General features: G+C 43.7%; 1 protein-coding gene across 1 annotated transcript in view; it reads right to left on the bottom strand.

The window, feature by feature from the left end:
* Nucleotides 1-26,951, bottom strand: part of LOC126214887 (synaptic vesicle glycoprotein 2A-like) — a 177,042-nt gene that overhangs the window by 49,670 nt on the left and 100,421 nt on the right. The window contains exon 3 of the mRNA XM_049941532.1: nucleotides 9,447-9,608. Within this exon, the coding sequence (XP_049797489.1) occupies nucleotides 9,447-9,608 (162 nt within the window). The remainder of the gene's footprint in view (nucleotides 1-9,446; nucleotides 9,609-26,951) is intronic.

Raw genomic sequence — 26,951 nt, 5'->3', positions numbered from 1 at the left:
CGAATGGTCCTCGCCGATACCCCAGGAGCAACAGTGTCCCTAATTTGCTGGGAAGTGGCGGTGCGGTCCCCTACGGCACTGCGTAGGATCCTACGGTCTTGGCGTGCATCCGTGCGTCGCTGCGGTCCGGTCCCAGGTCGACGGGCACGTGCACCTTCCGCCGACCACTGGCGACAACATCGATGTACTGTGGAGACCTCACGCCCCACGTGTTGAGCAATTCGGCGGTACGTCCACCCGGCCTCCCGCATGCCCACTATACGCCCTCGCTCAAAGTCCGTCAACTGCACATACGGTTCACGTCCACGCTGTCGCGACATGCTACCAGTGTTAAAGACTGCGATGGAACTCCGTATGCCACGGCAAACTGGCTGACACTGACGGCGGCGGTGCACAAATGCTGCGCAGCTAGCGCCATTCGACGGCCAACACCGCGGTTCCTGGTGTGTCCGCTGTGCCGTGCGTGTGATCATTGCTTGTACAGCCCTCTCGCAGTGTCCGGAGCAAGTATGGTGGGTCTGACACACCGGTGTCAATGTGTTCTTTTTTCCATTTCCAGGAGTGTATATCTACATCTACAATGATCAGCCTGACTATTACGACCAGCCACCTAATAACCAGTATGTCTACCTCTGACACGGATAAAAGCAGCAACGCGTCTTGGCACAGAAGAAGCAATGAGGCCTAGGTAGGTCGCTGGAGGGGGTTGGCAGCACATTGGCATCACCCAATTCTCACTAATTCTGGGGAGGGGGCGGTGAGCTCTGACACCATGTCTCAGATGTGTCCGGTCGGGTTCAGATCTGGCGAATGGGCGGGGAGGGGGGGGGGGGGGGGAGGCATGCACGTCAATTACAACGCGCCACTGTGTTCCTCGACCCAATCCTCACACAGCTGCCCTTTTGACATGGCTCATTATCTTTATGAAAAATATCACTGCCATATTGAAACGTGATCATCATGAAGGGATGTACACGGTCTGATACCAGTGTATGATACTCCTTGGACCCATAGGTGCCCACGTGAATGTGCCCCAGAGCACGATGCAGCCGCCACCAGCTTGTCTCCATCCTGCAGTACGGGAGTCTAGGATCTTTTCCCTAGATGACAGCAGAATCGCTCCCTCCCATTTACACAATGAAGGGATTCATCTGGCCGTGCAACACTCTGCGACTGTGCCCAGGTCGAGTGCCGATGGCCACGTGCCCATTAAAGTCGTAGTTGCCGATGTCATGTTAACATCAGCACATACAAGGGTTGTCGGCTGCAAGGCCCATCATTAGGAGTGTCTGATGCACTGTGTGTTCAGACACACTTATGTTCTGCCCAGCGTCGAAGTCTAATGTTAGGTCTGCCACAGTTCTCCGCCTGTCCTGTTTTACCAGTCTGCCTAGACCATGACATCTGACATCTGTAATTAGCGGTGGCTGCCCAACCCCATGACATCCGGACATGGTTTCACCTTGGCTTCGCCACATGTTGTAGACACTGTACTCATCAAACACCCAACAAGGTGTCCGGTTTCCAAAACGCTCATGCCGAGCCTCTGCACTATCACAATCTGCCCTCAGCCAGACTCAGATAAATTGTGCACTTCCCCCATTCTACACGTGAACAGAACACTCACTGACACTGCACGTGCTGTGTGTTTGTGTCTGACCAACACCGACTCAAATGAAGGCCTCGGCGGTTGTTGGTGACGTCACGTCAGCTAGGCACGGCGAACGCCAGGTCTGTTGTAGGCAGAAACGCCTGGGCGTGCTTATCGCTATAAATCTCTTATTTTTGGACAAAATGTTTGGCATTGTTTTGGATTCTGCAGTTTTATTTAGATGAAAGATTTTGTTACTGTCGTAAAGCTACAAATGAAGATCATAGTTCTGTATTACTGAATCCTGTCGAAACAAACGTAGATCAACATGAGAAGACGCTTTGCCCCATTGCAAGCTTCGGAAATTTTACATTCAAGTAACTATATTTACTTGATCCATTTTGTTATCGAAACTTACCCCAACTCCCTTACAATGAACTCGTTTCTTTTATTTATTTATTTATTTTCGTTTGACATCGTCACCGGAAATGTGTATTAATTTACATGTGTAAATGTACAACTGTTGCCAGTCTTTACATTACAGTCGTTTTCAACGAAAGGAATTCTAAACAGGAAACAAAATAGCTTCATACATCGAAAATACTGCTGAGCTTAAACTTTTTTTAAACATGCACATTAGAAAAGATAAATATTTCGCTCTTGCAACTGAAAGGAGAAACTTCATACGATAAAAAAATTTTATTTGATAAAACAAGCATCTCTCTTTTGCCTCTTCTTCTGTCCCCCACCCCCTCACCCAAAGCGTACAATCGCAAGATATTTCATTAACATTCAGTGCTCCTCACCCCATAGACAACAAAGATACCTAAAAAAAAGCGCCCATATGTTCACAGTTTCTTGTAAAAGCAACCCAGTACAAATGTAACTTCCTCAGATTTACAAATAAGGTAAAGAAGCACGAATTCTGTTGCTGCTGAACCATGAAGTTGTTTTTGTATGTCAGTCCTTAAAACAGGTGGAAATTTAAGTTCAGGAGTACACTATTTGTGAAGAAGTGTAATGAATTGCACAATTAATTGATTGCAGAAATCTCTCAGAACAATGTGTGTTGGTCAACTACCGCCAATAGTTTCACATTTTCCTGTGTCAGGGAGGGAGACACCACCATTATGAGTATGCCTGCAACAGACCTGGCGTTTGCCGTGCCTAACTGACGTGACGTCACGAACAAGCGCCGAGGCCTTCCTTTGAGTCGGTGTTGGTCTGACTAGCAGTGATTCCACAGCAAGTGGTGCTGCTATTTCCTGGATGGTTTTATATGGATAGTAGGTCAGGCGTCATAATATTCTTGCTGATCAGTGTATATTTACATTCATATCTACACCTAGACCTATATACACATCTACATCCATAACTACATCTCTGCATACCTACATCTCTATCCAAACTTACAGGTACATTTACAACTAAAGCTACAGCGATATCGACATTATATGTCTACATCAACAACTACATCTATGTTTTCCTACATCTAAATCTGCACCCAAGTCTACATCCATATGCAGTATGCAGCTAAACCAACATCTACATTTATGTCTACAGCTACACTTACATTTATACCTATACACAATGAGGTGACAAAAATCATGGGATACCTCCTAATATATCAAACCTCCTCCTGCCTTGCATAGTGCAGCAACGCGATGTGGCATGGCATCAACAAGTTGTTGGGAAATCCCTGCAGAAATATTGAGTTGTTCATAATTTTGAAAGTGTTGCCAGTGCAGGATTTGGTGAACGAACTGACCTCTAGATTATGTGCCATAAATGTACAATAGGATTCATGTCAGGCGATCTGGGTTCCAAATCATTCACTCAAATTGTGCAGGAATCCATCAAACTAGCTGCAACAATTGTGGCCTGGTGACATGGGGCATTACTTACTTACTTACTCACTGGTCATACCGGACTCGAGAGTCCATTACCGCAGCAAAGTATTTTCGCCATCTGTCCCTGTCTCGGGCTATTTCCTTCCATTCACCTTCAATACCTAGGCTCCTCAAATCAGCCTTCACATTGTCCTCCCATCTACGCCTCGGTCTCCCCACAGGACATTTTCCCTCTAGGTGCCCTACCAGTACTCTGCGCTCTGCCCTGCCCTCATCCATTCGAGCTACGTGATCCGCCCATCGCAGCCTACGTGATTTAATAATACTGATTATGTCAGGGCTTGAATAGAGTTCGTGAAGCTCTTCGTTATGCAGTTTTCGCCACTCTCCGCTAATGTCATCCCTTTTTGCTCCGAAAATTTTCCTCAACATTTTGTTTTCAGATACTCGAAGGCTTTTCATTTTTCACAGTGAGAGACCAAGTCTGACACCCATACAGCATAACTAGTAGAATAATAGTTTTGTATATTCTAATCTTTAAATTCCTGCACAATATCCGTGATGAATGTAATCTATTCAGTGAGAAGTAGCACGCATTTCCCGCCTGTAATCTCTTCCTCAGTTCGGATTCAAATTCAAAATGGTTCAAATGGCTCTGAGCACTATGGGACTCAACTGCTGAGGTCATTAGTCCCATAGAACTTAGAACTAGTTAAACCTAACTAACCTAAGGACATCACAAACATCCATGCCCGAGGCAGGATTCGAACCTGCGACCGTAGCGGTCTTGTGGTTCCAGACTGCAGCGCCTTTAACCGCACGGCCACTTCGGCCGGCTAGTTCGGATTCAATCTCATTTCTCGAAGTGATGTCCACGCCTAGATACTTAAATGTGTTCACTTTTTCAAACTGCATGTCTCGAACTCTTAACATTTCCTGATCTACTGCTGTTGGCATTCTAGTAGTAACCAGGTTTTTAGTATTGTCTTCACTTACCCTTAGACCTACATCTTCACTAGCCTTGATTAACGTATTCGCATTTGCTGTTACAGATTCTTTCCTATCGCTAATGATGTTTAAATCATCTGCATACCTGATATCTTGATATTTCCATTTGACTCCACACCCTCTGAATTATCTGCTGCCATTCGTACAATATATTCTAGGACTAAATTAAAAAGTAGTGGAGACATGGCATCTCCCTGCTTAAGTCCGTTCTTTATTCCAAATTCTTCTGACTCCAATTTACCCACGCGGACTCTACCTTTTGTGTTTTTCAAACCCTCCTCTGTAAGTCTAACATACTTCTTTAGTATTCCAAGTTCCAAAAGAATTCTGTACAATTTTGATTGCAATACTGAATCATATGCTTTTGTAAAATCTATGAATAGATTATGAACTGGTTTGTTGTATTCCCATTTCTTTTCCAAAATTTGACGCAGGGTGAATATTTGGTCTACAGTTGATCTGTTCCTCCGAAAGCCGGCTTGGTAATCCCCCAAAATTTCATCTGCATATGGTGTAAGCCTGCTTAGCAGAATATTCGAGAAAATTTTGGAACATACTGGTAATAGCGATATCCCTCTATAATTACTACAATCTATTTTGTCGCCTTTCTTAAAAATTGGGATCAGAATCGACTCCTGCCACTCTTTAGGTATCATCTCTGAGTTCCATACTTTAGTTATCACTTTGTGAACTACTTCCACCAATTTCTGTCCCCCATTTTTAACTAATTCTGCAGTTATGCAATCTGATCCTGGTGCTTTATGCTTTTTCAATTTGTTGATTGCTTTTCTTACTTCCTTTAATGTTGGCTCAGGTATCTGGGGTTCTGCTGTATGTATTTCGTACGCCTGCTCATTTCCTGTTTCCTGGTGTACATTTAATAGATGCTCAAAATACACCCTCCATTTACTTAATATAGCACTGGGGTATGTCAGTATCCCCCCAGCATCCCCTCGAAGTGCAGTTGTCCTAGCCTTGAAGCCCTTCCTATACCCCTACATGGCGCACTGCTATCCAAAAAAGTTTCATTGTCGCCTGGGCACATGAAGTCCATGAATGGCCGTAAATGGTGTCAAAGCATCCAAATATATTGATTTCCAGTCAATGATCGGCTCAGTTGGACCAGAGGATGCAGTTCATTCCGTGTGAACACAGTGCACACCATTATGGAGCCATCCCCAGCTCGCATAATGTTCAGAGTGTCTTGTTGACAAGTTCGGTCCAAAACTTCATGGGATCTGCGCCACACTAAAACCCTACCATCAGTTCTTACCAACCGATATCGGAACTCATCAGACCAGGCCATGGTTTTCCAGTCACCTACAGTCTCATGCTTCCAAAGTCTGTTAATTCGTGGCGTGTGGCCATACTCACGTCGGAAACCTTTCCACGTGAATCACCTGAGTACAAATGACAGCTTGGCCAACGCACTGCCATTTTATCCTCGTGTTCACGATACTACCGCCATCTGTATGCGTGCATGACTGCATGACTTTTGTCACCTCAATGTACATCTTCATCTACATCTATACCCACACCTATATCTACACCGAAATCTAAATCTGTATCTACACATATATAGCTACACTACTGGCCATTAAAATTGCTACACCAAGAAGAAATGCAGATGATAAACGGGTATTCATTGGACAAATATATTATATTAGAACTGACAATGTGATTACATTTACACGCAATTTGGGTACATAGATCCTGAGAAATCAGTACTCAGAACAACCACGTCTGGCCGTAATAACGGCCTTGATACGCCTGGGCATTGAGTCAAACAGAGCCTGGATGGCGTGTACCTGTACAGCTGCCCATGCAGCTTTAACACGATACCACAGTTCATCAAGAGTAGTGACTGGCGTATTGTGACGAGCCAGTTGCTCGGCCACCATTGACCAGACGTTTTCAATTGGTGAGAGATCTGGAGAATGTGCTGTCCAGGACAGCAGTCGAACATTTTGTGTGTCCAGAAAGGCCCGTACAGGACATGCAACATGCGGTCGTGCATTATCCTGCTGAAATGTAGGGTTTCACAGGGATCGAATGAAGGGTAGAGCCACGGGTCGTAACACAACTGAAATGTAACGTCCATTGTTCAAAGTGCCGTCAGTGCGAACAAGGGGTGACCGAGACGTGTAACCAATGGCACCCCATACCATCCGCCAGTATGGCAAGGACGAATACAAGCTCCGAATGTGCGAGCCGGCCGCGGTGGCCGTGCGGTTCTAGGCCCTGCAGTCTGGAACCGCGGGACTGCTACGGTCGCATGTTCGAATCCTGCCTCGGTCATGGATGTGTGTGATGTCGTTAGGTTAGTTAGGTTTAAGTAGTTCTAAGCTCTAGGGGACTGATGACCTAAGATGTTAAGTCCCATAGTGCTCAGAGCCATTTGAACCATCCCAATGTGCGTTCACCGCGATGTCGCCAAACACGGATGCGACCATCATGATGCTGTAAACAGAACCTGGATTCATCCGAAAAAATGACGTTTTGCCATTCGTGCACCCAGGTTCGTCGTTGAGTACACCATCGCAGGCGCTCCTGTCTGTGATGCAGCGTCAAGGGTAACCGCAGCCATGGTCTCCGAACTGATAGTCCCTGCTGCTGCAAACGTCGTCGAACTGTTCGTGCAGATGGTCGTTGTCTTGCAAACGTCCCCATCTGCTGACTCAGGGATCGAGACGTGGCTGCACGACCCGTTATAGCCATGCGGATAAGATGCCTGTCATCTCGACTGCTAGTGATACGAGGCCGTTGGTATCCAGCACGGCGTTCCGCATTACCCTCCTCAACCCACCGATTCCATATTCTGCTAACAGTCATTGGATCTCGACCAACGCGAGCAGCAATGTCGCGATACGATAAACCGCAATCGCGATATGCTATAATCCGACCATTTCAAAGTCGGAAACGTGATGGTACGCATTTCTCCTCCTTACACGAGGCATCACAACAACGTTCCACCGGGAAACGCCGTTCAACTGCTGTTTGTGTATGAGAAATCAGTATGAAACCTTTCCTCATGTCAACACGTTGTAGGTGTCGCCACCGGCGCCAACCTCGTGTGAATGCTCTGAAAAGCTAATTATTTGCATATCACAGCATCTTCTTCCTGTCGGTTAAATTTCGCGACTGTAGCACATCTTCGTGGTGTAGCAATTTTAATGGCCAGTAGTGTAATAACGATGTGGTGAAATACTCTCCTCTTTGCATGCTGACATTTGCCAAAATCTCATTTCAATATCTGAAAATGTTTATGAAATATCAGGAATGTTGTGGATATTTCACTCTGGCTTTATCGTTCTCGCGGCGCGATCGCAAAGGAGTGTGCTACATCAGATCAATTTTTCTCGAGAGTGGCGAGACACAGATATCTCTACTCAATTCTAAAGAAAAATTTCATGTGTTTGCTCAATTACATACGCAACAACATATTATATAATACGCAACAAATGTAAAATGATAGCTACCTCTATTTTTCATTGCGCACTTCTCCAATTTTCGAGTACTGTCTTACTTTCGCATAAATATCACAATAGCTATGACCATTAACGAAATGAAGGGGGCATAATCATGAACCTGATATATAAAGCTATAAGTAAGGCAAAAATTAAATGTTTTTAGCGAATAGTTTCTGTAAAATCGACTGAAAAATATTGCAGAGCGCGCTCCTCGATTCTGACATCTCTTACCGGCCGAAAGGTGGAAAACACTTACAAGGGAACATCCCCATCGTACTCCCCTCAGATTTAGATATAAGTTGGCACAGTGGATAGGCCTTGAAAAACTTAACACAGATCAATCGAGAAAACAGGAAGAAGTTGTGTAGAACTACCAAAAAAAAAAGGAAAATATAGAAACTGATAGTCCATGGAAAGATAGGCAACATCAAGTATGGTGTGAGCTCACGAGCGCCGTGGTCCCGTGGTTAGCGTGAGCAGCTGCGGAACGAGAGGTCCTTGGTTCAAGTCTTCCCTCGAGTGAAAAGTTTACTATCTTTATTTTCGCAAAGTTATTATCTGTCCGTTCGTTCATTGACGTCTCTGTTCACTGTAATAAGTTTAGTGTCTGTGTTTTGCGACCGCACCGCAAAACTGTGCGATTAGTAGACGAAAGGACGTGCCTCTCCAGTGGGAACCGAAAACATTAGATCGCTAGGTCATAGGTCAACCGATTCCTCCACAGGAAAACACGTCTGATATATTCTATACGACACTGGTGACGGCATGTGCGCCACATGACAGGAATATGTTGTCGACCCACCTAACTTGTACACTTGGCGAATAGGTAAAAAGATTCTTCTACCTTGCCCGATTTAGGTTTTCTTGTGGATGTGATAATCACTCCCAAAAAAGTGATGAAAACATAAGAGTTTGCACACAAACGAAAAATAAAAAATTAATTCTTTTAGTCGAGGGAAGACTTGAACCAAGGACCCCTCGCTCCGCCGCTGTTCGTGCTAACCTTTTTTTCTTTTTTATTGTTCGATGTAGTTCGTTGCGTTTGGTCTGGGCTGACGTCACAAGACATCCGTCCAAGTTGATGGTTGATGCCATGACTCAGTTTTTTTTTTTTATCACAGAGAGCACGCAGCCCTCTGACCGAACACGCTGAGCTACCGCGCCGGCTGAACCATGGGACCTCAGCGCTCATGAGCTCAACATATCCTTGATGTTGCCTATCTTGCGCATCGACTACTCAGTTTGTATATTTTGCTTATTTTTTTCCACACAACTTCTTCCTGTTTTCTCGATTGATCTGTGTTCAGTTTTTCAAGGCCTATCCACTGTGCCAACTTACAACTAAATCTAAGGGGGGTGCGATCTGTAAGTTCCTTTGTTAGCGGCCTCCCGAACAAACGAATGAACTCTCCCACTTTTCGTGAAGTGCACAGACATTTGTCTTTTGCACAGCGATGGAGCACCTGGTCTACAATATTTTGAACACCCTGATCGACGTCACAAGCAGCAGCAAAAGGGTTTACTGACCTATGTAGATAGTGCCGCTCAGGAAGCCCTTCTCGAAAGAGGACATGTCGAAGTCGCACTGGGCCGCCGGCGTGACGTAGGCAGCCGCCAACGACTCAAAGATGAGCGTCATGAGGCAGAAACCACACACGGTGAGGGCAGTCAGGTGGAAGCGACCCTGCCCTGCAACACACAGCAGCATTAGTATTAAGAATGTAGGCAGTGCGTCATAGCGTTCTCAGTGCATTTCGGAAAAGTACCGCGAACAGTTAATAAGATGCGAAGTACGACGTTTGTCCGTAAAATACGTATAAAAGTTGAATAATAACTTTATTTTACAATTATTCAGGTATTACAATACGGTCTCCTTCAAAGTACTTGCCCTGAGACGCGATACACTTCTGCCAACGCCGTTTCCACTGTTGATAACATTGCTCAAAGTCTTCAGTTGTGATGTTGTTCAGTTGCCGTATCGTTTCCGCCTTGATGGCTTCCACATCTCCCAAGTGCCGCGCCCCCGAAGCACCATTTTGCATTTCGGGAACATGAAGAAGTCACACGGAGCTAAATCGGCTGAATAAGGCGGGTGGTCTGTCACGGTGATTGAGCTTCGGGCCAAAAACTCGCGCACAACGAGCGACGTGTGAGCGGGCGCATTGTCGTGATGAAGGATCCACCTGCCCCCTTTTGCCAACTCCACATGAGCTCTGAGACGTGTCAGAACTTCAACGTAAAAATTTCCGTTCACTCTCTGGCCGGGAGGGACAAATTCCTTGTGAACAATGCCCCTAGAATCAAAGAAAACAATCAACATAGTCTTCACATTGGACCTTGATTTTCGCGACTTTTTTGTTCTCGGTTCTCCTGCTAGTTTCCATTCCTTGCTTTGAGATTTGAGCTCCACATCGAATTCGTAAAACCAGGACTCGTCTCCAGTGATGACTCGGTTGAGAAAGTCCCCTCGTTCCTCTGTTTCCAACCAATCCTCACAGCACCCTCTTTGCTTTCTGTTCTGGCGTCAAGAGCTTCGGTACGATTTTCGCACACAATTTCTTCATTTCAAGTTTGTGTGTCAGGATTTCGTGAACGATTGTTTTGGGGATTGACAGCTCGTCAGCAATCATTCTGACTGTCAATCTACGGTCTTTAAGAACACAAGCCCGAATTCGTTCAAAATTTGCATCGGAACTCTATGTCGACGGGCGTCCTCGGCGAGGGTCATCGTTCTTCTCCGCCATCCCGGAACCTTTTTAACCACCTGTTCACGGTTGGTTCCTTCAGAGAATTGTCTCCGTAAACCTGTTTCGAACATTCAAAAATCTCACAGGCATTCTTGCCTAGCTTTGGAAGAAACTTGATGTTGACGCGCTGTTCCTCAGAGAGAGCTCCATGCCGACGGCAGGTGAAAAAGGGTAACTGTCAACAAGCTGCCGCACACTCCCACCTTCACGCAGAGTGCTCTGACTCGAACTGAATGTTGATGGCATTGATTACAGCAGTAGTCCCACCTGGCGGTGACTGCAACTTGTAACATAAAGACATTATTCAACTTTTCCTGCCTAATATCGTATACCGCAGAAGTGCCTCAATACAACGTGGCATGGACTCGACTAATGCTTGAAGTAGTGCTGGAGGGAATTGACAATGAATCCTGCAGGGCTTTCCATAAATCCGTACGAGTGCGAAGGGGTGGAGATCAATATGTTGGTGGCGAGGTTGTTGGCCAGCGGAAGTGTTTAAACTCAGAAGAGTGCTCCTGGAGCACTTCTGGACGTGTGGGGTGTCGCATTGTCGTACTGGAATTGCTCAAATCCTCTGGAATGCACAATGGACATGAATGCATGCAGGTAATCAGACAGGATGATTTCGTACATGTCACCTGTCACAATCGTATCTAGACGTATCAGGTGTCCCATTCACTCCAACTGATACGCCCCACACCATTACAGAGCCTCCACCAGCTTGAATAGTCTCCTGGTGACATGAAGGGTCGACGGTTGCCCCCACTCCCGTACGTGTCCATCCGCTCGATAAAATTTCAAACGAGACTCGTCCGACCAGGCAAAATGCTTCCAGACATCAACAGTACAGTGTCGGTGTTGGTGGGCCCAGGCGAGGCGTAAAGCTTTGTGTCGTGCAGTCATCAAGGGTACACGAGTGTCTCCAGCTACGAATGCCCATTGAATGGCTTGCACGCTGACACTTATTGACACAATATTAGCTTATTCCCAAGAATAAGCAGCTTTCAGTCAGTTAATACGCGGCAGAAATCAGAACTGCATTTGGATCGGACTTCCTTAACACTTGTGCAGAAAGGTATGCAGTATACTTCTGCATCCATTTTCAGTAAGCTACCACTCGAATTCAAAAATCTTAACAGTAAACCACGCGCTTTCAAATCGAAACTGAAGAGTTTCCTCATGGGTCAGTCCTCCTATTCTGTCGAGGAGTTCCTTGAAAAAGTAAGCTGATTCTTGTATTGTTGATTGCGTTTACTTAAACTTATGGATTGACTTTTTTAGGATTCACAAACATTTTCTTTTTATCTGTTATTACTTTTATGTTGTAATTTCATGTTCTGACACCTTCCATGACCTTGGAGGCTTGCTCCTGAATTTGGTCCTACGTAACTCTACGTGCAAATAAAAAAAAAAAATCTGGGCCATCAACAAGTGTCACTGTGTGAACCATTCAACAAAACATCATTGATACAGGCTCTCGGAGCTGAAAGCCCACTCGTGTACCCTTGATGACTGCACAAGCTTTACACCTCGCCTGGGCCCGTCCTAATTTTTTTTTTTTTGGAAATTTGTGGTAAGGTCTTACAGGACCAAACTGCTGAGTTCATTGGCCCGTAAGCTTACACACTACTTAATCTAACTTAGACTAACTTACGCTAAGGAAGACAACACACACCCATGCCTGAGGGAGGACTCTAACCTCTGACGGGGGAAGCCGCGCGAACGACAAGACGCCTAGAGCGCTCGGCTACCCCGTGCGGCGTCGTCAACTCCGACATTGGACTGCTGATGACTGGGAACATGTCGCCTAGTCGGACGAGTCTCATTTCAAATTGTATCGAGCGCATGGACGTGTATGGGTATCGAGACAACCTCATGATCCATGGACCCTGCATGCCAGCAGAAAAGTTCAAACTCGTGGAGGCTCTGTAATGGTGTGGGGCGTGTGCAGTTTGAGTGACATGGGACCCGGGATACGTCTAGTACGACTCCGTCACGTGACACGTACGTAAGCATCCTGTTTGATCACCTACATCCATCCATGTACATTGCGCATTCCGACTGACTTGGGTAATTTCAGCAAGACAAATCTTGATAAACTGTCAGTGTAGTAGCAATAACCGATCTACCAACTGTGCCAGATACTTGCTGTCTTGGGCCGATTGCAGCGCCGTATTCTGCCTGTTTACATATCTCTGTATTTGATCACGCATCCAGAATGAGATTTTCACTCTGCAGCGGAGTGTGCGCTGATATGGAACTTCCTGGCAGATTAAAACTGTGTGCCCGACCGAGACTCGAACTCGGGACCTTTGCCTTTCTGCAAGGTTCGCAGGACAGCTTCTGTAAAGTTTGGAAAGTAGGAGATGAGATACTTTTTGATCACGCATGTCTATACCACCTTCTTTGGCGCTTCAATGTAGTATATCACCAAACTGGTCCACAGATCTGGAGAAAATCCTCCTCACAACTGCAGAGGACTCTATGCTCCTCAAAGGCATTTCTAATGCTGCAATCACGATGAAATTGACACACAACATATTAAACTCTGAAGAAGACGAAGAAAACAATATTTTTGAAAAATCTATTTTTTGGACCCAAACGCATTACATGCTCGCTAAATGAAATGCACCACGCGTTTCAGTGGGTTTCCACCCATATCCCAGTGGCGGCCCGTCATTAGCTACCGCTAGTATCTGCCTCTCTCATGTGAGAACGTCAATTCCGGGAGCTGCCGCGTCATTCCAGAAAACGCTTGCCCCGCCACTGCCGCGTGCCGCATTCTAGTGAGAACCGGCCTTAAAGCATAACGATGTTTACAATGAATGAGGTCAGGAGCAGCTCGTAAGCACACATTACCTCTTATCTCACAGATAGCACGGTTGCGGACCCATGCCCGCTGGAACTTTTGTTCTATTACCGGATACTTCCATCCTTCTCACTTTCCGCTATTAATTATGTAACCCTCCGTAAGAGACATGTGACAATGAACAAAAAGATGCGCAGCCACACACCTACGCAAGCTGAGTACTTGCAGAGACCGTAATGACGTCGGCAGCAAGACACTGGCGAGAGTCAACACCGAGTGCGGAGGAACACGTAAACCATCAAGCGGCTGTCTCCCGTTGACAGCCAACCCCATAGCGTGGCTGCTCTACGTCTCCATAACCCATGAGTCGAAATCATTTATTTAATTTAATTTATTTCTCTACTTAACCTGGTAAGGCTTGTGTCATCCGGCTCCCTCTCACATCTAACGAGGTATTCTACATGTAAATTTAAGTAAAAATCAGTTGCCGTATGTACGGAAGATCATTACCTAAGAACGACTTTGACTGATTCGGTTTTTCTTTGTGTTCATTAGTGCCAGGACGAGTTTTGTATGAAAGAAAATTTCTGGAAATAAACACTGGAAAGGTGGGAATTAACATTAATTGCAACATGTATAAAATATCATCAGTTAAGAATGGCTCAACGAATTTGACTGAGTTTTTTGTTGTATTTGTAATTATCAGGACAAGGTTCGTGCGAAAGAAAATTATTGGAAAATTCACCGGAATAATCAGAGATTAAAATCAGTTGTGAAAGAACATCACCTGAGAACGGCTTAAACGATTTGGTTGTTTTCTTCATATATTAATTTTTTTTATGTTCGTAACTGTGGGTGGTAATTGCACTTTTGATGTGAAAAAGGCAACAAAAAAATTTAAATTAACTTTTACATTTCTGCTGTCACGTGTGATAACAAAAAAACTCAGTTTGACAGATTATATTCATATAATGTTGTACCAAAAAGAATCATCCGATTTGGCGCGTCCATATTTCTCAAACTGATAAGCATCTACAATGAATTTGGATTTTTGATGAATGGGAAAAACGTTTTCATTGGTGTTCAATATGCTCCCCAATGTCTCAATTCATTCACTGTTGATGGTAACACAGTCTTATTAACCCCCGCAAGAAATAATCACATACAGTCAGATCCGGTGACCTTGGAGGCCAGTAATGTAAGGCTGAATCATTTGGTCCTGTGCGATCGATATATCATTCAGTAATCCTTTGATTTAAAAATTCCAGCACTTCCTGGTCCCAGTGTGGAAGTGCCCCATCCTGTTGGTAAATGAAGTCATTCGAATCCAACTGTGGGAAAAGGAATTTCTCAAGCATATCGAGATATGTGCTTCCTGTAACAGGTTTCTCAAAAAAAAAAAAAAAACACTCTTGACCACATACCTTTCCCCGTGTATCTGCACTAAACACATTAAATTTTGGAGAGTCGCCGGCCGCGGTGGTCTAGCGGTTCTAGGCGCTCAGTCCGGAACCGCGTGACTGCTACGGTCGCAGGTTCGAATCCTGCCTCGGGCACGGATGTGTGTGATGTCCTTAGGTTAGTTAGGTTTAGTTAGTTCTAAGTTCTAGGGGACTGATGACCACGGATGTTAAGTCCGATAGTGCTCAGAGCCATTTGAACCATTTTTGTTTTGGAGAGTCCCTCTCATGTTGTTCAGTTTCATGTAGTTCTTCTGTACCCATATTCTCACAGTATGACGGCTCACCTTTCGATTTAAATGGAATGTTGCCGCGTCGCTAAACACGAAGTGTGGAAGGAAACTGCCATCTTCCACGTTGCCAAGGACGAAATTACGGAACTCCACTCGTTGTTGTTTGTCACCTTCAGCAAGACCTTGCAGTAGCTGCATTTTGTATAATTTCGTGTGTAAACGTCGACGCAACACGGTAGGCGGACGTCGGAGGCATGCTGAGCTGTCGAGCTGCACGGCGAACGGATCTCTTCGGATTCCTTGGGAAACTATGGCGCTTGGGTTCGACGTCTGTGTCAGACACTCGGGAAAGGTCCGGCGATTTGCCTTTACACAAACAACCTGTTTCTCGGAATAGTTCGAGGCTTCGTCTAATGCTCTGTGCTGTGGTAGGAACACACCATACCCAGTACGAAACTCACGCTGAACAGTTATTACTGAGACGCAGGGTTACTGAAAAGATGGGGTTGTCAGGTTCGGTATATGCTGCTATGGAATACCCCAGACAAGACATTTCAAGTAACTTCCATAATATGAATTTGGCCCTCACTACCCTAGCAGAAATAATGTCCATCATAAAATCTTTAAAATCAAAAACATCTAGTGGGTATGATGAAATATCAACAAAGTCAATTAAAGAATGTGGTTATGAGCTAAGTAACATATTAAGCTATCTGTGTAACCAGTCGTTTATCAGGGGAATATTTCCTGAATAGTTGAAATATGCTGAAGTTAAGCCACTGTTTAAGAAGGGAGATAAAGAAATAGCATCAAATTTCCGTCCAATTTCACTGTTGCCAGCATTCTCAAAAATTTTAGAAAAAGTAATGTACAATCGGCTTTATAACCATCTTATCTCAAATAACATACTGTCAAAGTCACAGTTTAGATTTCTAAAGGGTTCTGATATTGAGAAGGCTATCTACACTTACAGTGAAAATGTGCTTAATTCATTAGACAAGAAACTGCAGGCAACTGGTATATTCTGTGATCTGTCAAAGGCATTTAACTGTGTAAATCACAATATCCTTTTAAGTAAATTAGAATATTATAGTGTAACAGGAAATGCTGCAGAATGGTTCAAATCTTACATCTCTGGCAGGAAACAAAGGGTGTTATTAGGAAACAGACATGTATCAAGCTATCAGGCATCATCCAACTGGGAACCAATTACATGTGGTGTCCCACAAGGTTCCATTTTGGGGCCCTTACTTTTTCTTGTGTACATCAATGACCTTTCGACGGTAACACTACCAGATGCCAAGTTCGTTTTTTTGCCGATGATACAAACATTGCAATAAATAGCAAATCAAGTGTAGTCTTAGAAACATCAGCTAATAAAATATTTGTGGACATTAATCACTGGTTCCTAGCCAATTCTTTGTCACTAAACTTTGAAAAAACACACTACATGCAGTTCAGAACTTGTAAGGAGTGTCCCACGAGTATATGCCTAGCATACGATGACACGCAGATAGAAGAAGTGGACAGTGTTAGATTCTTGGGTTTACAGCTTGATAATAAATTCAACTGGGAGCAGCACACCACAGAACTGCTGAAGCGTCTTAACAAATCTCTATTTGCAATGCGAATTGTATCAGACATAGGGGATATAAAAATGAAAAAGCTGGCGTACTAGGCTTACTTTCATTCCATAATGTCTAATGGGATTTTTTGGGGGTAATTCATGAAGCCAAGCTAAAGTTTTCTGGATACAGAAACGTGCAGGAAGAGTTATATGTGGTGTGAACTCAAGAACATCCAGCAAAGCCTGTTTAGGGAACTAGGGATACTAGCGTTTCCCAATATATTTATTCCTTAACGAAATTTGTCATTAAAATATATCACTTTTTCAAGCCAACAGCTCTATTCTTATTTCTAGTATTGATTCCATGAATTATCTTCACAAGGATTTAAAGCCACTTATTCTTGTACAAAAAGGTGTGCATTATTCAGGAACACACATTTTCAATAACTTGCCAGCAGCCATAAAAAGCTTAACAACCAATGAAATTCAGTTTAAGAGAAGCCTAAAGGATTTATTGGTGGCCAACTCCTTCGACTCCATTGATGAATTTCCCAGTAAAACCAACTGATTTGTATATACACTACTGGCCATTAAAATTGCTACACCAAGAAGAAATGCAGATGATAAACGGGTATTCATTGGACAAATACATTATACTAGAACTGACATGTGATTACATTTTCACGCAATTTGGGTGCATAGATCCTGAGAAATCAGTACCCAGAACAACCACCTCTGTCCGTAAGAATGGCGTTGATACACCTGGGAATTGAGTCAAACAGAGCTTGGATGGTGTGTACAGGTACAGCTGCCCATGCAACTTCAACACGATACCACAGTTCATCAAGAGTAGTGACTGGCGTATTGTGACGAGCCAGTTGCTCGGCCACCATTGACCAGACATTTTCAGTTGGTGAGAGATCTGGAGAATGTGCTGGCCAGGGCAGCAGTCGAACATTTTCTGTATCCAGAAAGACCCGTACAGGACCTGCAACATGCGGTCGTGCATTATCCTGCTGAAATGTAGGGTTTCGCAGGGATCGAATGAAAGATAGAGCCACGGGTCGTAACACAACTGAAATGTAACGTACACTGTTCAAAGTGCCGTCAGTGCGAACAACAGATGACCGAGACGTGTAACCAATGGCACCCCATGCCATCACGTCGGGGTATATGCCAGTATGGCGATGACGAACACACGCTTCCAATGTGCGTTCACCGCGATGTCCCCAACACGGATGCGACCAACATGATGCTGTAAACAGAATCTGGATTCATCGGAAAAAATGACGTTTTGCCATTCGTGCACCCAGGTTCGTCGTTGAGTACACCATCGCAGGCGCTCTTGTCTATGATGCAGCGTCAACGGAAACCGCAGCCATGGTCTCCGAGCTGTTAGTATGTGCTGCTGCAAACGTCGTCGAACTGTTCGTGCAGATGGTTGCTGTCTTGCAAACGTCCCCATCTGTTGACTCAGAGATCGAGACGTGGCTGCACGATCCGTTACAGCCATGTGGATAAGATGCCTGTCATCTCGATTGCTAGTGATACGAGGCCGTTGGGATCCAGCACGGCGTTCCGTATTACCCTCCTTGGATCTCGACCAACGCGAGCAGCAATGTCGCAATACGATAAACCGGAATCGCGATTGGCTATAAACCGACCTTTATCAAAATCGGAAACGTGATGGTACGCTTTTCTCCTCCTTACACGAGGCATCACAACAACGTTTCACCAGGCAACGCTGGTCAACTGCTGTTTGTGTACGAAAACTCGGTTGGAAACTTTCCTCATGTCGGCACGTTGTAGGTGTCACCACCGGCACAAACCTTGTGTGAATGCTCTGAAAAACTAATCATTTGTGTATCAGAGCATCTTCTTCCTGTCGGTTAAATTTCGCGTCTGTAGCACGTCATCTTCGTAGTGTATCAATTTTAAAGGCCAGTAGTATATATAACTTATGCACAATTTCAGTGCAGTAATGTGTTCATTGTAAATAAGTATTATAGTAGTCGTATTACACGTTTATTACCTTGTTGTTGTTGTGGTCTTCAGTCCTGAGACTGGTTTGATGCAGCTCTCCATGCTACTCTATCCTGTGCAAGCTTCTTCATCTCCCAGTACCTACTGAAGCCTACATCCTTCTGAATGTGCTTAGTGTATTCATCTCTTGGTCTCCCTCTACGATTTTTACCCTCCACGCTACCCTCCAATACTAAATTGGTGATTCTTTGATGCCTCAGAACATGTCCTACCAACCGATCCCTTCTTCTAGTCAAGTTGTGCCATAAACTCCTCTTCTCCCCAATCCTATTCAATACCTCCTCATTAGTTATGTGATCTACCCATCTAATCTTCAGCATTTTTCTGTAGCACCACATTTCAAAAGCTTCTATTCTCTTCTTGTCTAAACTATTTATGGTCCATGTTTCACTTCCATACATGGCTACACTCCATACAAATACTTTCAGAAACGACTTCCTGACACTTAAATCTATACTCGATGTTAACAAATTTCTCTTCTTCAGAAACGCTTTCCTTGTCATTGCCAGTCTACATTTTATATCCTCTCTACTTCGACCATCATCAGTTATTTTGCTCCCCAAATTGCAAAACTCCTTTACTACTTTAAGAGTCTCATTTCCTAATCTAATACCCTTACCTTTATTACCTTACAAATAAATAAAAAAAACTTTATTTTCAATTTAGTGCATTAGTATTTGTAAAATGACTTTCATATAGTGTTCATTAAAAAATGACGATCATTCCACTTGGGACCTGTGGAGCGGTACATTAGCTTATTTGTTTTAGTTGTAAATATTTGTCATGTATTGTTGTTTTTCTGACATGTTCTACATCCTAGAGGACATCCTCACTACGGATCAATTGGAATGAAAGTAAATCTAATCTAATCAAAATGTAGAACAGAAAACGCTTTCTGTTGTAAAACTTTGAACATAGCTGCTAAGGTTGAGTGACCGTGTCAGAATTATATTAGAACAAATAAGCCCTCGGTCACAAATATTAAAATTGACCAAGTTTCGACGCTACTATGAGCGTCGTCTTCAGAATTAAACTAACTGTTCTAAAACATAATAGGTATATACGACATTAATAAACTAAAGTGTGTACTGACTGGAAAGAGATGCAGTACTTATAAGTCATAAAAAGTTGCAAATAAGATAAGATGGCGAGCCGCTAAGGGCTGCTCGTACCTGAGTGAACACGGGTTGCAACAAAACGGAGGTGCCCTTTCTGTTGTTCCGACGCCATTTTTACTAGAGCTGAAGTGGGTGCGCACTGCTGCTACCTAGTGGGAACCGTATAGGACTCGAGAGTTTTCTCCTTTTAACAATACTTTGTTCACGCACATATCTCAAATAACATAATAGTTATGACTTTTTTTAAATCGGATGATTCTTTTTGATGCACCCTGTATAACATGCAGGGTGCATATTAATATAACCGACAAATTGCAGAGACGGACTCCTACTGGAAATGGTGGAAAAGAGCTCGTATGAACATGTGTCTGCAAATGCATATGCATGCAGTGACAACAAATCGTCCTGGAACACAATACAGAGCTGCATCGCATCCATGAGACAAATTGAAAAAGGAACATTCTCAAGCAGCCTCGGTAGAGTAATCTATAGGAGGTACAGGTAGGTTCCTCCGTCGAGGCGTTGTGGAATAACAACTTGACCAAGTATGACATGTGATCGCCAAGAACCCTGCCCACACATTGATGCTGAATTGATGCGGATGAGACGCCTGAGCCGGCAGGTGTGGCCGTGCGGTTCTAGGCGCTTCAGTCTGGAACCGCGCGACCGCTACGGTCGCAGGTTCGAATCCTGCCTCGAGCATTGATGTGTGTGATGTCCGCAGGTTAGTTAGGTTTAAGTAGTTCTAAGTTCTAGGGGACTGATGACCTCCGATGTTAAGTCCCATAGTGCTCAGAGCCATTGGACCATTTTTGTATCAGAACTTGTGAATCACACGTTGCCGGGAGTAGCGGAGTGTACAGTCCCATGTTAAGGAATGTGTGTCCTGTGAGCGGAAAGAGTGGTCAAACGGCGGAGTGCATGACGTGTTTACCACACCTCCGCGCTGCTCACTCTGCCCGACACTCGCCGTGTCGACAGCTGCTAACGGCCGCGTCACAGTGTTACTAGATTAGATTAGATTAGATTTACTTTCATTCCAATTGATCCGTAGTGAGGAGGTCCTCCAGGATGTAGAACATGTCAGAAATACAATACATGACAAATATTTACAACTAAAACAAATAAGCTAATGTACCATTCCACAGGTCCCAAGTGGAATGATCGTCATTTTTTAATGAACACTATATGAAAGTCATTTTACAAATACTAATGCACTGAATTGAAAATAAAGTTTTTTTATTTATTTATAAGGTAATAAAGGTAAGGGTATTAGATTAGGAAATAAGACTCTTAAAGTAGTAAAGGAGTTTTGCAATTTGGGGAGCAAAATAACTGATGATGGTCGAAGTAGAGAGGATATAAAATGTAGACTGGCAATGGCAAGGAAAGCGTTTCTGAAGAAGAGAAATTTGTCAACATCGAGTATAGATTTAAGTGTCAGGAAGTCGTTTCTGAAAGTATTTGTATAGAGTGTAGCCATGTATGGAAGTGAAACATGGACCATAAATAGTTTAGACAAGAAGAGAATAGAAGCTTTTGAAATGTGGTGCTACGGAAGAATGCTGAAAATTAGATGGGTAGATCACATAACTAATGAGGAGGTATTGAATAGGATTGGGGAGAAGAGGAGTTGGTGGCACAACTAAACTAGGAGAAGGGATCGGTTGGTAGGACATGTTCTGAGGCATCAAAGGATCACCAATTTAGTATTGGAGGGTAGCGTGGAGGGTAAAAATCGTAGAGGGAGACCAAGAGGTGAATACACTAAGCAGATTCAGAAGGATGTAGGCTTCAGTAGGTACTGGGAGATGAAGAAGCTTGCACAGGATAGAGTAGCATGGAGAGCTGCATCAAACCAGTCTCAGGATTGAAGACCACAACAACAACAACAAGGTAATAAACTAAGTGACTTTAAATCCTTGTGAAGATTATTCTTATTTCTAGTATTGATTCCATGAATTGAGCTGTTGGTTTGAAAAAGTGATATATTTTAATGACAAATTTCATTAAGGAATAAATATATTGGGAAGCAGTAGTTAGTATCCCTGGCCTAAACAGGTTTCTGCAGGATGTTCTTGAGTTCACACCACATATAACTCTTACTGCACAGTACCGTGGCAAGTTTCACAAACGAGGAATGTCGATCCAACTCACCCATGGGCTTGCAGATGGAAGAGCTGACGTTGCAAGGCAACCGTATCACGAGAGATTTCCTAGCCGGCGCCTTCCATGCGCAAAAACGTTTTACTCTGTGGACAGGCTCTTGAGGGAGTGTAGCACCTCCAGGATTTGGAGGTCGTGACCGACCGTCGACGTACAGTGCGGATGACGAAGATAAAGTGTTACAAACTGTTGCGGAGGACCGATCAATAAGCACCAGGTCTCTCGTCACTGCGGTAGGAATGTCACAATCTAGTGTTATGCGAGTACTCCATAGAAACCATTACCGTCCATTTCGCATGCAGAAGGTACAGGCATTATTGCCAGGAGACTATCAGAGGAGGCTTTATCCTACGGCGTCAGACCCACGACCAGCATTTTTCACGTAAAATACTGTTCACCGACGAAGCCTATTTCATGAAAGAGGGTATAGTGAATTCGCATAATTGACACGAGTGGGCGGAAGAAAACCCCCCCAAAAAATGTGTGTGAAATCTTACGGGACTTAACTGCTAAGGTCATCAGTCCCTAAGCTTATACACTACTTAACCTAAATTATCCTAAGGACAAACACACCCGCAGCTCGTGGTCGTGCGGTAGCGTTCTCGCTTCCCGCGCCCGGGTTTCCGGGTTCGATTCCCGGCGGGGTCAGGGATTTTCTTTGCCTCGTGATGACTGGGTGTTTTGTGACGTCCTTAGGTTAGTTAGGTTTAAGGGGCTCCGGAACGCCCTATACTTGCAATGTTAAAATAACGCTTATAAATTACATCTTTCCTCACAAAGTATTTGAGGTAGGAAGTTGAACTTTTTACAGATTATTTATTGGAATATGGGCTACAACTTAACACAGGGATTTTACAAAATTTTAGTTCAGTTATTAAAGATGATTTTTTTTTTCAATTGTAATGAAAATTCACAACATTTTTTGCTATTTTTTATTTATATATTCAAAAATATACAGTTTTTTGGAAAAAGTCTGTGTTAAATTATGCAGAAGGTACTGTGTAACATTTACTGAAAGTGTGAAACAAATATGTTTGGAAGATCCTTAGAAAACATGTAATTAGTATGAGAAAATAAAAGTTTTGGGAATCGAGCGACAAAGATTGTATTAATTTTTTAGTGCATTCCAGGTCCATAGGATGGATTATCTTCATCATCTGCAAACTCCTCCTCCAGCTTCCTCTTGTTCCTCCTCCTGTTTACTCTTGCTTGTATTTCTAGACTCTTTACAGCCCTGTCTGCAGCCCGAAGGCGTTCCATGTCTAAAGCAAGCATCGCTCGTACCATGTTAGAACCTATCTTCATTCCCATATTTCTAAATACCTTGCACCTTACAATGTTGCCATCATTGAAAGTCGCAACAGCATCATACACACCAAAAAGTGTTTCTATTCCAACAAATACAGTCTTGGGGATTCTCGACCATATAACACTATTTACACTTTCATTGGGGTTTTGAGTTTTTCCGTGAATACACTTTTTCAACAGTTCAGGTGCTGCTAAGTCTGTGAAAATAGGTTTTATCACCTCCATTATTGCATGAGGCAGACTATGCTTATGAGTGTACACTTCACCAGTTAGCAATCCTTTGTTATATTTACACCAACTGTCTTCTTCTTTGGGACACAAGCTATGTTGGGGATTTTCATCGTCTTTATTGTTTACAGTAATAACACATACATTTGGCTTTCCAACATTTCTCCTTTTCTTAAAAGCCTTCAGAGGATTTCTAATAACTTTACTTTTACTCATTATTATACTTCAAAAAAACAGAGACTCAAGAAACAGAATAAATTACGAATATTTTCGAGATAACGACAGAGTAAATAAACATGAAACAATCGACAATCACACCAGCGATATATATTGAACCATCACAGGTTAGCCACAACACATACCTTATCTCACATCACTAAAATGTACCTGATGAACACGGACGTTAATAATAACACCATTTGACAGCAGTTTAACAGCGCCACAGTGGGCCACGCCCATGTAGAACACATTTCAAAAAAAATTTAAAAATAGTTGTAGTCTTCGGAATTGAATAAATTATATATCTATTAAAAGGTTATAGTCTGCAGATTCAGAAAACGCAAAAATTGAACTTTTCATGATTTTGAGCCTTTCCGGAGCCCCTTAAGTAGTTCTAAGTTATAGGGGACTGATGACCATAGATGTTAAGTCCCATAGTGCTCAGAGCCATTTGAACCATTTGACAAACACATACACCCATGCCCGAGGGAGGACTCGAACCTCCACCGGGACCGAAGAAAACCCCCCCACAGCACAGTGATACGAGGGTACCAACAACGATGCGGTGTCAATATCTGGTGTGGCTGATACGGCGCGCGCCGCTATCCTGTGATGATGTTCAGAGCGCGCGCTATAATCGATTATAGTTCGCTGTTCTGGTGCGGGTGGCGCTCCGGTGGTGATTTGCTATGACGTCGCTGGCGTGTGTTTGCGGTGGCCGGCGGAAAGCGAGAGGGCATTCGGTTTCCGGGGATTGCACGGAACGTGAAGTTCGCTCTGCCTGACCTGCTGGTAACCAGCGCTAAGGTTGTTGTGCCTCGCAGTATGAGCAGAGTGGTCTGGGGCGGAGGCGACTCGCCGCTGTGCTGGCCATGCGGTGGTGATCAAATGGAGTCGGCGTACTTGTTCTACCTGCCTGTCTGATGTGGACGTCCGGTGGGGTCCTGTGATACTCTGGCCCGGAGACAACTAGTTGCGGAATTTTGGAGTCGTCTGCCAGGTTAGGGTGTGGGCTCCGTTGGCTCTTCAGATTTTCCGCTGGAAGCTCCAGCAGCGGTTTTCATTCTGATGTGGGACGCGTTGTTGGAAGTTTTTGCTGTGTGTGTGTGTGGCACGTTACGATATTTGCAGGTACTAATTTATCTGCTCAAGTGGAGTATCTTTTGGTTATCCCGCTGAGTGGGTCGTTGCCCACCCGGTCTGCTCAGCGTTACCTTTGGTGGTGCCGGTTTGTTCCTTTTTGAAGGAATTCACGTAGGTGGTTCCTGTTACCTGCCGGAGTTACTTTCATGTATGGTATATATGGCATTTGATGTGTTAGGTAAAGCCTGCCTAAGAAAGGCGGATTTGGACAGTATAGGCATAGTGAATTACTGCTGCTTGGTATATGTGGTCCTCTGGGACCTGAACAACACGATCTCGTCAATTTGGTTTGTGTAACAGCATTTAGTGGTATGTTCTGTATTTTTATCTCACTGCGTTATTATTAACTGGGTGGAATAGTCGCTTTTGGTGTCGTTAAGGCACTTCTAAGACTGTGGTTTGACTATTCATGTGCGCTTGGCTTTTATTGTTTTGTTTTAAGAAGCGAGAATTGTTTATTAAGATTTGTGTGTGTTGGCTTCCGGCACTTGTTGAGAGCGCCCGAGATAAAGGCGCCGTAGTTATCATGTGCTGTAGTGATGTTATATTGTTATTTGATTTTTGAGTTTTATCTTGTGTTGATATTATCTGTCGTGTGTTACAGAAAATAACCAAGGTGCGTAAGTGATGGGCAGTTGTGGGAGGCATGTCGGGGAGCTCTCAGCGGTTTATTTCGGGGACTGTTTCTAGTGGGAAGGTTCCGAAGTGTTGAGAGTTCGCTCGTCTGTGATTGCGTTGCGAGTTGCCCTCGCCATTTGGTTGTATCAAATTATTTTGTTATTATATTTATGGGTTGTGTGTTCCATTTCTTTGATTTTATGGTGCCAAGTGCCATTATCTTTCTCAAAGTTTTTTTTATATGAATGTTTTTAAACTGTAATGCCAAGTTAACTTATTATTGGATGTTTGTCTGTGGAGTAAAATCTTTTAAATCACCATTGTAATTTGTTCTTGCAGAAGAAATTTCTCTTATTTTATGGTGCCAAGTTGACATTATTATTATTTTTTAAGTTTATTCAAATGGTTCAAATGGCTCTGAGCACTGTCGGACTTAACTTCTGAGGTCATCAGTCCCGTAGAACTTAGAACTACTTAAACCTAACTAACCTAAGGACATCACACACATCCATGCCCCAGGCAGGATTCGAACCTGTGACCGTAGCGGTCGCGCGGTTCCAGACTGTAGCGCCTAGAACCGCTCGGCCACTCCGGCCGGCTTTAAGTTTATTACTGCTCTCAATGTTTTCCGATTTTATGGTGCTAAGTGTCACTATCATTCTTAAACGTTTTTGTAAATGATCTTAAGTTGTATTGCCAACTTAACTTATTATTGGATCTTGTCTCTTGTGTAAACTGTAAAAGCACTATTTGATTTTATGGTGGCAAGCCGCCGTTATTCTTTTTTAAAGCTAATTCTTTTAACCATTTGTTAAGTTCTGTAAGTTATATGAATTTGTTGTTATTTAAAAGAGATTAGTATTGGCAATTTAATAAATTGTGTACAGAGTGTGCTGTTTGGATATTATTGGGTGGAAATTCTTGGATAGTTGTCCTATAAGAACACACATTCCAGTGGTTTTATTGATCGCCATCTCATAGGGCCACATATGCTACCACACTTACAGGAGAGCGGTATCTACGTTTCCTGGATGCTACATTACCGGAATTGTTGGAAGACGTTAGTCTGGCCTCTCGTATGAACATGCATGATGGTGTCCCCGCTCACTTCAGTGGCACAGTGCGACGCCATCTGGAGAATGCCTTCCCTTCGAAATGGATCGGTCGTGGAGGCCCTGTAGAATAGCCAGCAAGATCGCCAGGCCTGAATCCACTGGATTTCTTTTTGTGGGGGCATCCGAAATCTATGATTTATGAAGGAGAGGTTGTCGATGTCAACACCCTTCAACGCAGAATACAACATGCCTGTGATATTACGCAAAGAGATACAGACATGTTGGATCGTGTTCAGCAACCCTTCCTGCTGACAGTTC

This window comes from Schistocerca nitens, chromosome 12 (genome assembly GCF_023898315.1).
Source record: "Schistocerca nitens isolate TAMUIC-IGC-003100 chromosome 12, iqSchNite1.1, whole genome shotgun sequence".
In the NCBI taxonomy this organism is placed as follows: domain Eukaryota; kingdom Metazoa; phylum Arthropoda; class Insecta; order Orthoptera; family Acrididae; genus Schistocerca; species Schistocerca nitens.
Note: the sequence above shows the minus strand (reverse complement) of the source record. Positions and strands in the feature narration are given on the sequence as shown.